The sequence below is a fragment of the Poecilia reticulata genome, linkage group LG1 (assembly GCF_000633615.1).
Source record: "Poecilia reticulata strain Guanapo linkage group LG1, Guppy_female_1.0+MT, whole genome shotgun sequence".
In the NCBI taxonomy this organism is placed as follows: Eukaryota; Metazoa; Chordata; class Actinopteri; order Cyprinodontiformes; family Poeciliidae; genus Poecilia; species Poecilia reticulata.
Genome location: NC_024331.1, coordinates 24,435,093 through 24,449,217, shown reverse-complemented (window position 1 = coordinate 24,449,217; position 14,125 = coordinate 24,435,093). Strand labels below are relative to the sequence as shown.

The 14,125-nt window shown below is 38.2% G+C and overlaps 1 protein-coding gene across 2 annotated transcripts in view; it reads left to right on the top strand.

Moving 5' to 3' along the window:
• usp43a (ubiquitin specific peptidase 43a) overlaps positions 1–14,125 on the top strand; it is a 123,288-nt gene that overhangs the window by 73,126 nt on the left and 36,037 nt on the right. For both annotated transcript variants that reach the window (XM_008414668.2, XM_008414659.2), the window contains 4 exons: positions 646–749; positions 6,120–6,197; positions 6,399–6,528; positions 8,232–8,351. In XM_008414668.2, coding sequence (XP_008412890.1) covers positions 646–749; positions 6,120–6,197; positions 6,399–6,528; positions 8,232–8,351 — 432 coding nt within the window. The remainder of the gene's footprint in view (positions 1–645; positions 750–6,119; positions 6,198–6,398; positions 6,529–8,231; positions 8,352–14,125) is intronic.

Sequence of the window (14,125 nt, the reverse complement as noted above, 5' to 3'; positions counted from 1 at the left end):
ATATGTCAGCTGTTTGGGATTCCCCTCTGTTCTTACTTCACCGCGCTTTCTGATTGGCTACCTGTCACATTCAGCAGGTCATATTCTCGTTCAGTCAGGGAAAACCCCACAGGCTGCAATAAAAAGGCTAAGAAAACCCAAATTGGGTATATTCAGGATTTGGCGGGAACACCAACATGCAGAAGCCTTATCTGACGGTTCACGCCCCCTCCCCTCATCCCCCACCCGGGCCGCAGCAAAATTTCCAATTCTTGACCGGTCAGCGGTAATAAAAAGGTTGGGGACCACTGCTTTACATCATAAAAACACACACAAAAAATACAAAGTGGTTGAACACTGTCAACAATTGCCATCATAACACATCAAAATGTTGATTAATGTTTCATTGATTAAGTTTCCAACAGGTAGGTTTTTAGTCGAGATTTAAAGGCAGAAGTGTTTTGGTTGTTTTGCAGTTTTTTGAGAGTTTGTTCCAGATTTATGATGCGTAGAAGAAGGTGTTTGCTTTTTTCATGTCATCATCTTTTTTTTATGCTTATAAAGGACAGGCATGACTATTATAACCCTTTTCAAACTTAATTTCCCTTTTTCCCCCTCTGTTGCTTTTAGTTGCTGGAGTGATTATGCTTGTGTTTCCTTCTGCAGAATGCTGGCGTTGAATTTAAGGTCAGAGTGGTTGGCGGATCCGCAACCTACAGCTACTTGTCCCCAAAGGACAGTCGACCATTGTGCCACCCTGCAGTTGACAGGTAGGCAAACAGATTCATTCTCGGGTAAAGCAGCTTTAGCATCATCAGGATTTGCATCCTTAATGGAAGCTCTCAAACTGAGATGGCCTTGATGACAGAATAAAACTGTCCTACGTCATTAGGAACCCACATAAAGAAAATCAGACAGTCATTTCATTTTGGTGTTTGAACAGAAAGTCAGAAATCAGGGGGCTTTAATTGGATTAGACCAGAGGTAATAAACCAGGTGAAGGAAAATGGTTTAAGTCTAAAAGCGCTAAGGTAACATCAGAGAAAGAGCTGAACCATAAATAAGATATTAAAGGAAGGGTGTTATGGAAAAACATTCTTTTTTTTAGCTTTACATCATGTTGTGATGTTATTCCATCATCAAAAATGGACCTGAAGTTTTTCTTTGATTCTTTCATTCATGTTTGATACATTTTTATTCTCTCATGCCAATATTAACACTTCCTCACACAAAAGCGCCCCTTATTTCCACAAAGTTCTTCCTTAGATCTGTAGTCTCCAGCCAAGCTTCAGCCTCTGAACACCCCTCCTCCACACCTTGTCCACTTAGCTCCTCTAGACCAGTGGTCCCCAACCCCCGGTCCGTGGACCAATTGGTACCTGGCCGCGCAAGAAATAATTCAATATTTCCGTTTTATGTATTGAGTCTGGAGGATCTTTTATTTTGAAAAACCTTTAACCGAATTCTCTCGGATACTTGCGCCCACAAACACACTGAGCCCACAAACAGCAAATGAGTAAGAAACAGATCAGATGTCTTTGGAAAGTTTCTTTGCAAAGGGGAAAAGGCCCAGAGAAGAGACAGGAGAATGGATTTATCCCGGACCGGTAGGTGAGTCCCACATTACAATCCATTCTGCGTAACATGTGGCGACCGGCTGCTAATGAGGCAATGGAGATTCAAGCTGCTTCGCCACGTAGAGACCAAGCACGCTGTGCATATAAGCAACACTTGGGTGTCATTGTCTCTCGTCACTCCCTGATGGGACCGTCTCGTTGCAGAGAAACAAGCTCAGGGCTCCCGTTAGTCATTATCGTGAGTTAAAATTTTCACAAAAGTAAAATGTTCGTTTTTGTGGCGCATCTGTATCTTATTTTGACGGGATATGTAAACGTTACCATAGCAATCAGAGTCCGAGAGTGTTTCGGCAGTGGTCGAGAGGAGATGAGTAGAGCTTGTGAGTCTTAAGTCTGGTTTAGACGGAAAGATTTAAGAATGTCGGCCGATTCTCCAAACCTCTGTGACCACTGAGCTGATAAAAGTACAACAGGTTCGATCGGTTCGTGTCTCCAGCCACACGGCAGAGGCAACACGAAATGATTCCAGTCACGAACATCGCATACGGGAATTTAGAATAACCAAACATGGATGACGATGTAGAAGCAATAGTGATAGTTTGTGGAGTCATTTTAAGAGATAAAAGACGTAACTAAAAGAAAAGGCGGTGGATAAAAGACGACAGGAGCAGCCGCTCTATTTGCTGCACTATGATTTGGAGGTGACTGTGTTTTTTCATAGTTAACATTTTTAACTGAATAAACATAAACATATAATAATGACCTTTACATATAATAATAAACATTTCCACATATCATCTCCAATATCCACCGGACTCACAGTTGCGCAATATGTCAGCTGTTTGGGATTCCCCTCTGTTCTTACGTCACCGCGCTTTCTGATTGGCTACCTGTCACATTCAACAGGTTGTATTCTTGTTCCCAGTCAGGGAAAACCCCACAGGTTGCGATAAACACCAACATGCAAAAGCCTTATCTGACGGTTCACCCCTCACCCCCGGGCCGCAGCAAAATTTTCCAAGTCTTGACCGGTCCGCGGTAACGAAAAAGTTGGGGACCACTGCTCTAGACTAGCAGCAGCAGCAATTAGCAAACAGCTGGGAAACTGCATGTCTGTTGAGCTTATCATATGAGCTACTTCTTAATCCAACGCTCCAAACTGTTGTGTACTGAGAAACATTGCCATGAAAGCAGAGTTTCAGAAAGAGCAAGAGCTTCTTAAAGGGACAGAGACCAGTTTTAAGATGTCAAATTTATGATTTGTAGATTTGTAGCATTTTTATAACAACTGAGTGTAACATAGTTGGTTGTGCTGAAATTGGCACTATATGCCTGTAGAATACATAATATCACCCCTTTAAAGACTTGGCATTCTTCTGATGGAAGCAAGAATTTACGATTTTCTGCTAGATTAAACTGAATATGCTGTAAGTTTGTAAGTGTGCTTCCTTATCTTAAGAGACGCATTTGTTTGATTTGCTTCCGCCCGTCTCGAAGTCTTGGAAATTAACATCTGTAATCTGCTCATGAGGATTTTATGTGTAATTCTTTCTTAAAGTATATACATCTCCTGAGCTTGTCCACATTTTGTCACTTCACAATCACAAATGTTTGTGTATTTTGATTAGGATTATATGTGACAGACCAAGACAAAGCCATGTAGTATATTAGATAAGTGAAAGAGAATCAAATTAAAATAGGATGTCTGATGTACATTCAGTTTTAGCCTCTTTGATTCAGTATTTTATAGAAACACTGTCTGCTGCAGTTACAGCTGCAATTATTTTTGAGTTTGTCTCTATCAGCTGTGCTCTGTTACAGATGGACATTTTTGCTCATTCTGCTTGGCAAAATAACTCAAATATGCTACAGAGAAACTGTGTACTTTATTTATTTTTAACTTTTACTAAGGTTAAAGTTGGGTCTTTTTTTTTTTTACCTTATACTAGAATGATCTTTACTGGACCATTCCAGTATACAAATGTTTGTTGATTGAAACAGTCCCTTTGTCTCTGGTTAAATGTAGTTTCTGTGACGATCTGTGTTTTTGTGTATTTTTTTCTTGTTTTTTTCTGTCCTTGTTCCCTCGTGAGTCTCTGTGATGTCCTGTCCTCCCTGTTGATTGATCCCAGCTGTGTCTAGTTTTCCTGATGACCCTCCCTGTGTATTTATACCAACCTGTTGTCTTTGTTTCTTGTCGGGTTCTCGTCGTTTGCACTGTTGGTTGTACGTCTGTCTCCTGTTACTGCTCCTACTGGTTCCTCGTTGTCTTCCCAGCCCTCCATGCTCAAAGTTCAAATCCATGCTGAGAGTGGAGCTCCTTCAATCAGGGCTCCTCCGCAGCTCTGATTGGCTAAGCAATGTGACGTGATCCTCTGCAGCAAGTGATGGCAAAGCGGGGCGTCATCAGACTTTACACAAGTGTGTCTTTACTTCCGCGGCAGAGGCTCCACCAAACCCGTGAGACCGACTCATCGAACCCCTGGGGTTCGATCGAACCCAGTTTAAGAACCACTGGTTTATTGGTATCCAAAGTGCAGCTGAGGTCCAATTTTCTATCGAATGATGACAAGTAAAGAATAGTACAAACTGCGGCACACTTTTTACATTTTTACAGGGAGATTTTCAGTCATACTTGGCCTTTCTACAGGATATAAATGAAAAATGTACTCAGGAAAAAGACCAAGAAAAGAAATTTAATCTACTTTCACCTTAAGCACATTGAGTTGCTCGTACTTGTAAATTCTTCTTTACAGTTTCCAAAGAAAATAATTTTTAAAATTCTAAGAGTTTGTTTCCATCAAACCACTATTTATGTTTTGCATTTCTGAATTACTTATACCCAGAATAACCTTTGAAGTGGCTTCCAGTGAAAACGATTTGTGTTGTACAGCTAAGCGTGTGCAGCATCTAAAAAGACCTTGGAGAACAACTTAAAGGGCATAGTAATTCATTAAAGATACGTGGCAGTTAACTTGTGTAGTTCTAATTCTTTTTGTGCATTTCATCAATGTTTGAAGTACTTTGTTATTGTTTTTTCTGTTTGTTTTAAATGCGAATAAAACACAAAAGCTATAAAAAATTCCTCCAAACATTCTCTATTATTCTGTCCCTGAGAAAATAAGTTTGATGACCCTAACTTACATAAAACATAAATAAAAGGGTCTGATTTAATCTTACTGGAAAAATGAAAGTTACACAGAGTCGTACCAGTTAGAAAAAACTATGTTTACAAAAATGGCTGACAAAAATTCGCCTCAGATTGTTAAGATGTTTTTATTATCTGAATAAATCACTGCAGTGGTAAAATTAGCAAACATTCTGTATTTAGAAAATGTGTTGAACAGAAGCAAAAAGATGTAATGACGGATAAATGTATGCAAATGCTGGAAGTTCAACACATCTTTATCTGCAGGACAAATTTGCCAATATTTCCCTTCATCTTCCTGGACCAGTAAGATAAACATATGACATCGTGTAGCTGTTGAATACTAATACTTACTGTCGTCACTGAGATAAAAGTTGTGCAGATGATCTGTAGAAAACAACGGTCGTTCCCCGCTGTTAGATCTGGATGCTGAACATGATGTTAGAGCAGGTCTCAACTGCATGTTTCAGTGCAAAATAAAATCAAGTTTAAATTAAAAGACTAACGAAGCTTGTTTTCTTGTTTAGCATTGACAGACGGTTGTTTCCTGTCTCACAGATTTCTTTTGTTTTTTGCTTTTTTTATAACAATGATTCAGACGAAACAATATGAAAAAATATTTCTCTCCTAAAGTTAATCACACAGGCACAAACTGTGATCTCTGGAGTAATTTTGGCCTTTGACTAGGCCATCAGAGCTTTGATGCGGCCTTCATTCAGTCACTTGGGTGTTGATATACTGGTTTGCATAAGGTCATTATGCAGAAACAACATTGTAAAGTTACTTTTACAATGGGTCTCATTGGGGTTTGCTGAAAAAGCCTTAGAAATATCTTTGTGATTATTTTTCTGGACTGATGGATGTCAATGAGTTTACTCTCATCTTTTTCTAATTTCTTTTGGGGTAAGCTGTGTCGCTCATTAAGGCATTTTCTCTCACGTTGTCAGATAGGTCTCATTTAGTTTACTTTCTTTTTCTAATGTTCTTGCCTTAGTCAGGCCTGATCCCGAAACATTGTCGATTACAGTTACTTTAAGCAATTAATTGATTAAACTGAGTTTTTCGGGGTGCTGTGGTGACGCAGGGGCAAAGCACAACCCACGTATTGAGGCCTTAGTCTTCGTGCTGGTGTCGAACTACTTTCAAATAAACACCACTAGAGCCAACAAAGCCTTAAAAAAAAAAAGAAACTGAGTTTTTCAGGGACAGGTTGGCTTGGAAAACATTTTTTTCCTAATTAATTAAAATTATATTTAATTGAAACATAATAGTTATTGGAAGCAGTTTCAGTATTAAAACTTTTAGTGATATAGTTAGTAATCTGAAACATTTGGGTGACAAAATTGCAAGAACTATTAAAGAACAAATATTATGAAGGTGTAAACAAAGTTTCTTAAAACATGTTTCTGTTGCAGGGCTTTAAAGTCTTGTGGGCCAGGAGGACCTCCTCATGTGAAGCTTGTTATTGAGTGGGACCACAGCTCTAAAGAACGGTAGGCGCTGCCCTAAAGTTTCATTTTTAGCACAAAGTAACGAGCGTTTTCTGATGCTGTCCAGAGGGGCTTGTTTGCTAAAACACTAACTGATCGGTTTTATCTTTGTAAGATGGAGCACACATAGACTCCCACTGCTTCTAGCAGCGAAAACACAATTTAGCAACTGCATGCCAACGACACACACTGTGTTTGCTTCAGTTTGTTTGGCAACATCCACGAGGAGGTGGTGAAAGACGCAGAGAGCGTGAGGAGCCAGCAGCAGCAACACCTGCAGCAGCACAACTGCACCTTGGACGAATGCTTCCAGCTTTATACCAAAGAAGAACAGGTGAGACAGATGGCTGCAAACGTCAGCTTCTACTTTGTTGAACAAAATTCTGCATTTCAGAATGTCAGTGAAAAGAGAAACAATATAAAATCTGAGAGAAAGTTTATCTGTGCTCTTGGATCTGCTCTCCTTTGCTGGAAACAGAAACATTCCCCTGCTGCTTTTAAATTGTTCACAAAAGAGCAGAAAACGGCAGCGCCACGACCAGAATGACCATTTATGCTAGGTTTTGAGCTGAAGACTTTAAAGTTTGCATTTATTGTTTAACTATTGCAGTCAGGGTAGATAAATGTTGCTTCCACTGTTTTAGGGAGCTCAGGGATATTAAAGGACGTACTACTTAACGTAAAACTATAGAAAGTCAGGTATGTGATGAGCCTGGAAATCTTTCATAGTTTTTCAATAAACCCTCAACAAAGGTCCAGGAGTTGCAGACCCTTGAAATTTTGGCTGAGCAGTGGTTCCATAAATCTTGACTTTTTTTTTTTTTGCTGCATACCTTGTAGGTGACAGTATTTGCAGTATTTTTTTTCTTTGTCTTTGTTGGAATTGTGTTTTTATATAATGTGAAAAACCTAATGAATATATTAAAAATGGAAATCATTGGATACTGATTTGATAAAAATCTTCTATACAACTCATTTTGAGATTCTGAAAATATTTGTTCTTTTTGAAGAAATAGCCTTGTCAGTTATTTTTGGCATTAGAAACACCGCAGCATTGGAAAAAAATAAAAATAAAACACATTATTGCGACTAGTCAGACCTACAGTGGAATATTCTACACTGACCACAGATTCTTTAAAACAGTTTGCGATTTATAAAACTTTTACAAAAAAAACAAGCTTTCTCCTTGTGAAAGCTCAGCAACACTATTAACTCTCATCTGGTTTTTAGAGGGCTGGCATTTTGGAGAGTTCTAGCGTAGTTTGAGAAAGCGCTGTTGCTAGAGCAACAAAAAAAAAAACCCAACTCTGCTGCATTTGCAGGTCAGAATAATATTGCCAACACATTTTCCGTGATGACAGTAAAACCTAGCAGCAAGAGCTGGTGAAAAATCCCAAATTGCTCAGTTGGAAGATTGAGGTGACGGACAGACGGTCCTTGATTGGTCACCAGATAGCTGTCAGGCGGAAGGAGGCCAAGAGGAAAAGCAGGAGGGATTTAAAAGGATCAGTGAAATGAGACTGGGTCTAACTAACAGAAGGTGTAATGTTAGAGACAGACAATGAACCCAGACGTGAGGTGAGATGGATTTTACAGAAAAAAATAAATGAATTAGTATTGCAAATTATTGTTTATGCTAATTTTTAATATAAATAATGATTTGCTGTAAAGGGCAACATTGTTCTTTACTTCATATTTCCTAAATGGCAAAATGTTTGTTTGACTTCTCAACTATGACTGGAGTGGTTCTTAGTGGAATCTGAAGAAGTTCAGAAAAGCATCTAACATTTCCATCAATATGTTTTCCAATTACAAGGTTATGAAGGTCTTGAGAGTTTTCTGTTTCCACCCAGGATGAGTTGGTTCTTGTGTGATGCCTTGGCAAAGAGAAACACTTCAGTGGCCTTCAAAACTAAATGAACTAAAAAGTGTAAAAGTGCAAAAAGTGTTTAAAAGCTTATAATGTAAAACTGACACATTGACTTTAAGACTTAGAACAAACAATAGTGTCTAAAACCTTACAATGTTTGATTTCAGCTCGCTCCAGACGACGCCTGGAAGTGTCCGCACTGCAAGCAGCTGCAGCAGGGCATGGTGAAGATGAGCCTGTGGACGCTGCCCGACATCCTCATCCTCCACCTCAAGCGCTTCCGTCAGGTGTGTGAAACCGAAACCGGTTCATAACGAACTCAGGGGTTGTGATTTAGCATGCACTAATGTCATGTTGTTGGATAAATGTTTTTGTATGAGCATGTGATCAAATCCATGACAGGCCAAGAGTTTTATTTCTTGCTCCTTCAGCTGAGTAAACAGGAAATAAGTTACAACATAAGAGAGTAAAAGTCAATAATTTGCAAAAGAGCTAGGATGTTAAATTGGTTCACGCATGTGAGTTTAAAAATAAAGAATAAACCAACAACAGAGTCTAACCTAAGGGCCAATAAAGAGCAGTCAGATATTAAACACATCAGTGGCTGTGATAACTTCCCAGTTTATAATTTTCTACTTTTGATAGCAGTTGGACACCTAAATCTTAATTTAATTAATTAGAGGCTTTGAAATGTGATCAATCGCATTTGATCAAATACCAATTTTTGACACAGTAAACTGTAATCTTGTGGTTTTGGTTTTACAGATCTAGGTGTAGTTTATATTCAAGATGGGGTTTTTTTACTAGTAAACCATCTTTCTTATACTTCCAAAAGAAAACAAAACCTTTATCAATAAATGAGGCAGGATTTCAAATAATGACCTCAAATAATCACATTAATGTGCTTTTTTACTTAAGGAACACTCAGCCTGCAGTAAAGCCATTACACTTTTTATATTTCTGCTTTGTCAAGAAAGGTGATGAATACATTTTTTTTTAAATACCTAGTTTGAACAGTATTTCTGTTTAGCTTGATAGTTTAGTTAATTAATGCGCTGACTTGTTCAGAATCTGTGTAAGCTACATTACATTTATTTCTTAATTGGTTCAGGACAACGCTATCTGCTACTCTGAAATATAATTACAGATTCCAATTCTGAGCCTGCTAATATTAAGATTTCTGTTTTTCTATATATCTGCCGGACCTTTGCTTTCATTTCCTCTGTTATTCCTGTGAATTACTCCTCATGAATATTTCCTTAAACTTGATCAAATCTGCATTTCAATCCTACATTCAGACCAGCTATCCATTTTCCTTTTCCATCTCTGATATATTCTGACTTTTTTTATAAAATGGTGTTTTGCACCCACGAGAATCTGCACCGAAACTCCTTACTTTTTACGCCATTTATTCTCTAAATGGCTGCATGTGCCATGTTTTGATAACTTTTCATGATTTTTAAGATTGTCAGTAATTCACTTCTTCACAAACAAAATACCTCCTTCCAGCACCTGATACTCCACTTTTATTTGTATGGCATATGTCAAGGTTCCCAGCTGTAAAAATGTTCATCCTCTCTTGTTATCTTCTCCTATTGTGCCCAGTATTGATATTTTAGAAAGCAGCTACACTAAAATAAGCAGATTCAACTAAACAAGTGTGAAAACTGATTCTCTCTGTCTTGAAGAATACCATCATTGATCCAAGGACACCAAAAGCATTCTAACAAATAATATAATGCTTTCAGCAGATGTGAAAACAGAAAGTTTTATTATTGCCAAAAATGTTAACAATTGTACATATGCAAAAAAAAAAAAACAAAGCAGGATAAAAAAAACTGTAGATTTTTAAAAAGAAAGCGTCAAAGTGAATGTCTGAGGGGGTTCTCTAGTTTTATAAAATAAAGAAATTTTATGGAGAGCCTTCAGGTGTCTGCTAGATTGCTAAAGATGTTTTTTAGTTTTTAGCTGTGTGAATCCAAGCGTGCATAATAATAAACAAAAATGCCCTCATGAGGAATTGAGAGTCCAGAACTAAATTTTGCAGAGAAAATGTTGCCAAAGTCAGGTTGTAGAACACTGACAGACTCCAACCAAAAAAACTAATACTAAATCTGAATGTGCTTTGACATAATTAATTCAATAGGATTAACAAATATGGCACCAGGTGAATACACCTTCATTTGTTTTCTTTGTAACAGGTTGTCTTGTATTTCAGTTCAGTATCTCTGGATGCATATCTCGCTTTTATACAGCGCCGTAATATTCACAAGTGGATGATCTAAACACATCAGATCTGGTTTTGGAGTAGAAAACAAAGCCTCACCTCAAGATTAGTTCAGACCAGAGCTGTACAGAAAATTTTAGCACTTTCCTCACAAGCTTGTCTTTTTCTCTTGTAAATCAACCAGTTTGAATAAACAATGTCATTTCTGACCATAAGACTGGTAAACATCTGGCCAGATTGACGCCTGAAGCTTGTTGTTACTGAAAATGTGGTCTCTCTCTGTAAGTTGTTTATAAATACTCATTTGAATGTTAATGAGAATGTTTGCATATATTACTTTGATCAAAAACCATTCAAACATTTTAAAATTCACTGAGCATTTTTACGGTTTGATCCTTTCTGCCTGAAGTCACAATTTCTTACTGTAAATAGTTAAAAACCTAAATTTATGTGACATAATTACAGACGAGGGATATAAACCTGAGACCAGCACTGAAGATGATCACAAATGTTCAGGTCAAAGCTTTCAGAGACATTGATTCTTGAGTGCAGCCGACTGATTTCTCTACAGATGCTAATTTATATTCAGCTTAAATTCTCTGACTTTTACTCTTTTTATCTTTCCGTTGGCAGAATGCTTCAGTTTCTTTGGTGAACACAACTTTTTTTTTTATGATTTCACCAAAGTGGAAAGGATCTAATGTATGGTTTTTGATTGACAGCTTCCTGTAATGCTTTAGCTTGTGGAGGTAATGCAATTCTGAAATAATTAAAAACGTATCCGACCTACCAGTGTTCACATTCACACACAGCACTCTTCAGGGCATGAAAGGGTTTTTGTGCTGCCTTCGTTTGGTCCGTCCAGAACGTTGTGAAGTCTGAAGAAACGACTTTAGTGCCGTTACATTTTCTCTTGCGTTGTACCGTGTAGGTCACAGCGTTTGAATGACACTGGCGGTGGGTTTTATGTGCCATGTGCTTTTATCACAGTCAGAACTGAGAGCATGTATCGGTGTTTCTCTGTGACCCGTTTAGACACTGGTGGTACAGGCTTTCACTGCTGTTCTGGATAAAAACAACACAATGGAGCTGAATATTCTCTGCTTGATACAAAAGCTGTCCACATTCTAGTATCTAATTAGTCCACTGGTAGAATTAAACGTAATCTACAGCCAAGATACTCCTCTCCTCGGTTGGAGCCTTCCTGTTTTTATTCACGAATGGCACCACATGCATAGAGCTATAGGTACATCTCGGTAAATTAGAATATGCATTCCAGTGAGTGGAGGGCAGAAACCTTTTGAAAATAACTTTTAAGCAGAATTTTTGTAATTTTTTATTGGTCTGATGTATTATTCTACTCTTACATGTCATGTTTTTATTACTTGTGAGCACAAAATCATTACAACCAAAAAAATGCAACCTTGAAACTGTCTGTACGCGTGTAATTGATCTCGACCCCAGCCTGTTCGCGGTCCAGTATTTACAGTATTTACAAATTATTTGCAGAAAATTTGCTAATATCTAAATTATTTAACAGAAAATGTCACGTGTGAAGCTGATTGGTTGCAAAGCAGCCAATCATTTTCATTAGCACTGATTGGCTGAACTCACAAGACGGTTAGTGCCAAGAGGGTTTCTACTGTGTGCATTAATGCATGTTGGAGTACATTTGGTGTTTTGAGGTAGAAATTATGCAGGTTCAACTGTTTATAGACTGAAATAAATAAACTTTTTGATAATATTCCAGTTTATTCAGATGCATCTTTATACACCGAGCAATACTGGAGGAAGACTTGTAGAGATTAGAGTCAGAAGCTCTACCTTGCAGCATGACTATGCTTTTTTTCCCCCCAGAAAATTATTCTTTGTTTTGCTCATCATTGTGAGATCCTGTTACAGACGTCTGAAATTATGCAGTAGCGATGACAAAATTCTCAGCTTGAGAATCGTGATGTCCAAACCCATCGTAGCTGTGGAAACAAACTACTTTGTCCTCATCCCTCATATTATGAGTCAGAATCGCATAACAATTTGACGCCCAAGAAAGAAAAAAAAGGGAATGTTTGTTTTATCAGTATTTTTTTGAGGACATTGAACACAATTATTAATTTACCAGATCTATTTTAGCTGCTTGATTTAAAGGGCAAACAATCATCATTTTTATAACGTCCTTTTCAAATGTGTTGAGCCTTTGCAGCTTGTGGTAGTTATTTTAATTTCTATGTCTAATACTGAGAAACATAAAATGCATGTTTCATTAGATTTAACTCAGAAGGCTCTTCTGTTTCCTACAACTGTGTTTGCAAAGTATTAGTTTCCTCTGGGAGTCAACTGAATGGACATCTGGAATTTATTTATCCTTTACAGTTTTTAGGTTGTTTTGGCTCTAAATTATAACATATATACCCTTTAAAAGAAAAGACCAATTAAGAGAAGTAAGCCTGTGTTTGCATTACTTTACTTCTAGGGTTTGTAATCCACTATGGTATAATTATGCTGAAGGCATTCTCCTCTCATCCTTATTTCAGTAGATTGTGTCTTTGTTCCAAAGTCCTGCTGGTCGATGACTCTAACTAACCAAAATGTTTCTGTTTCCACTGGCTGCCATCCAAACTAAAAAGTCTGATTAATTCTCTCTGTTGCTCAGAGAATTGGGGAGGTCTCATTTGCAATAAATCTTGTTCTCTCTTCTCCCTTAAGAAGCATACATTTGCTCTCTACAGCCAAAAGGTTGGAGACAAAGAGTTGTTGTCAAACACTGACCTGGCAGAGTTTTACATCTTGCTGAGCGTTCTCACATTTTTGTTTAGTTTTTGTTCAGGAACTCGTACAATTATTTGCTTTGCTGAGATTTCTCTGTTATAACACGATTTGGCCTTTTTTATTCTGCGTTCTCCTGGTTTGTGAGCATCAGTATTTAACCTTCTTTCACATTAGGCAGCCAAAACTCTGAATGTTGAATGTTGGTGAATGTTCCCACAAGGTTCAGCTATTCAGAGTATTTCGTACATCTTCCTTTTCCAGAAGCACTTCAATCCAAATGTTGTTCAGTGAGATTTACATGTTGCCAGAACACCCGAGGGTCAACGCATGTGAGCTGTAGGATGAATTGTGGAAGTGTGCCAGGAACTGAGGAACTCCACCCACTTCCAGTGTTAAGCCATCCTGCCTCTCTGTGTCTCGTCACACACCATTAGCTCCCCAAAGCATCATAAGACAAGCCTCAGTCACCACCTTGTTCCAGCAACCTGTCCAGATTGTCATGCTATGCTCTGCAGAGAGAGATTATTTAGTCTCTGGATTAGACTTCACTTAGTCCACTGAACTCTGTGACCTGAAGCAGTTTTAAAGAACTGTCAGAGGTCAGTCATGACATTTCTGATGTTGGGGGCATATTTGTAGCCTTCACAGGTTTTAGGAGTGTAAAGAAATCCTTTGACAGCGACATCAATCGTGTGTCTCAGCTTGCAGAGAAATTGCAGCAGCAATTCTGTACTCAGCAGTAGGAAGCAATATGAGCAATATATTTCTACTTTAGGTAAAACCAGAGTTCTTAATCGCATCTAACCACATTGTCTAGTTTGTAAAATGAGACATTTCACAAGACACTTCATAAGCGGAAATGTCTCATTTCTGCTTGGGAAAGTGGGGCCTGGGGGTGATAAGCTCCACTACCCACTGATCCTGCATTTCATTCACAATTCACACTGAAAGATGACTTACATTATGGAGAAGACCAACTGGGCCATCAGGTCCTTTATGCCTGCCTGGTTCAGCAAACCAAACAAATTGATTAAGGCACTCTTAAAGCCAACCACAGGGGGACACACG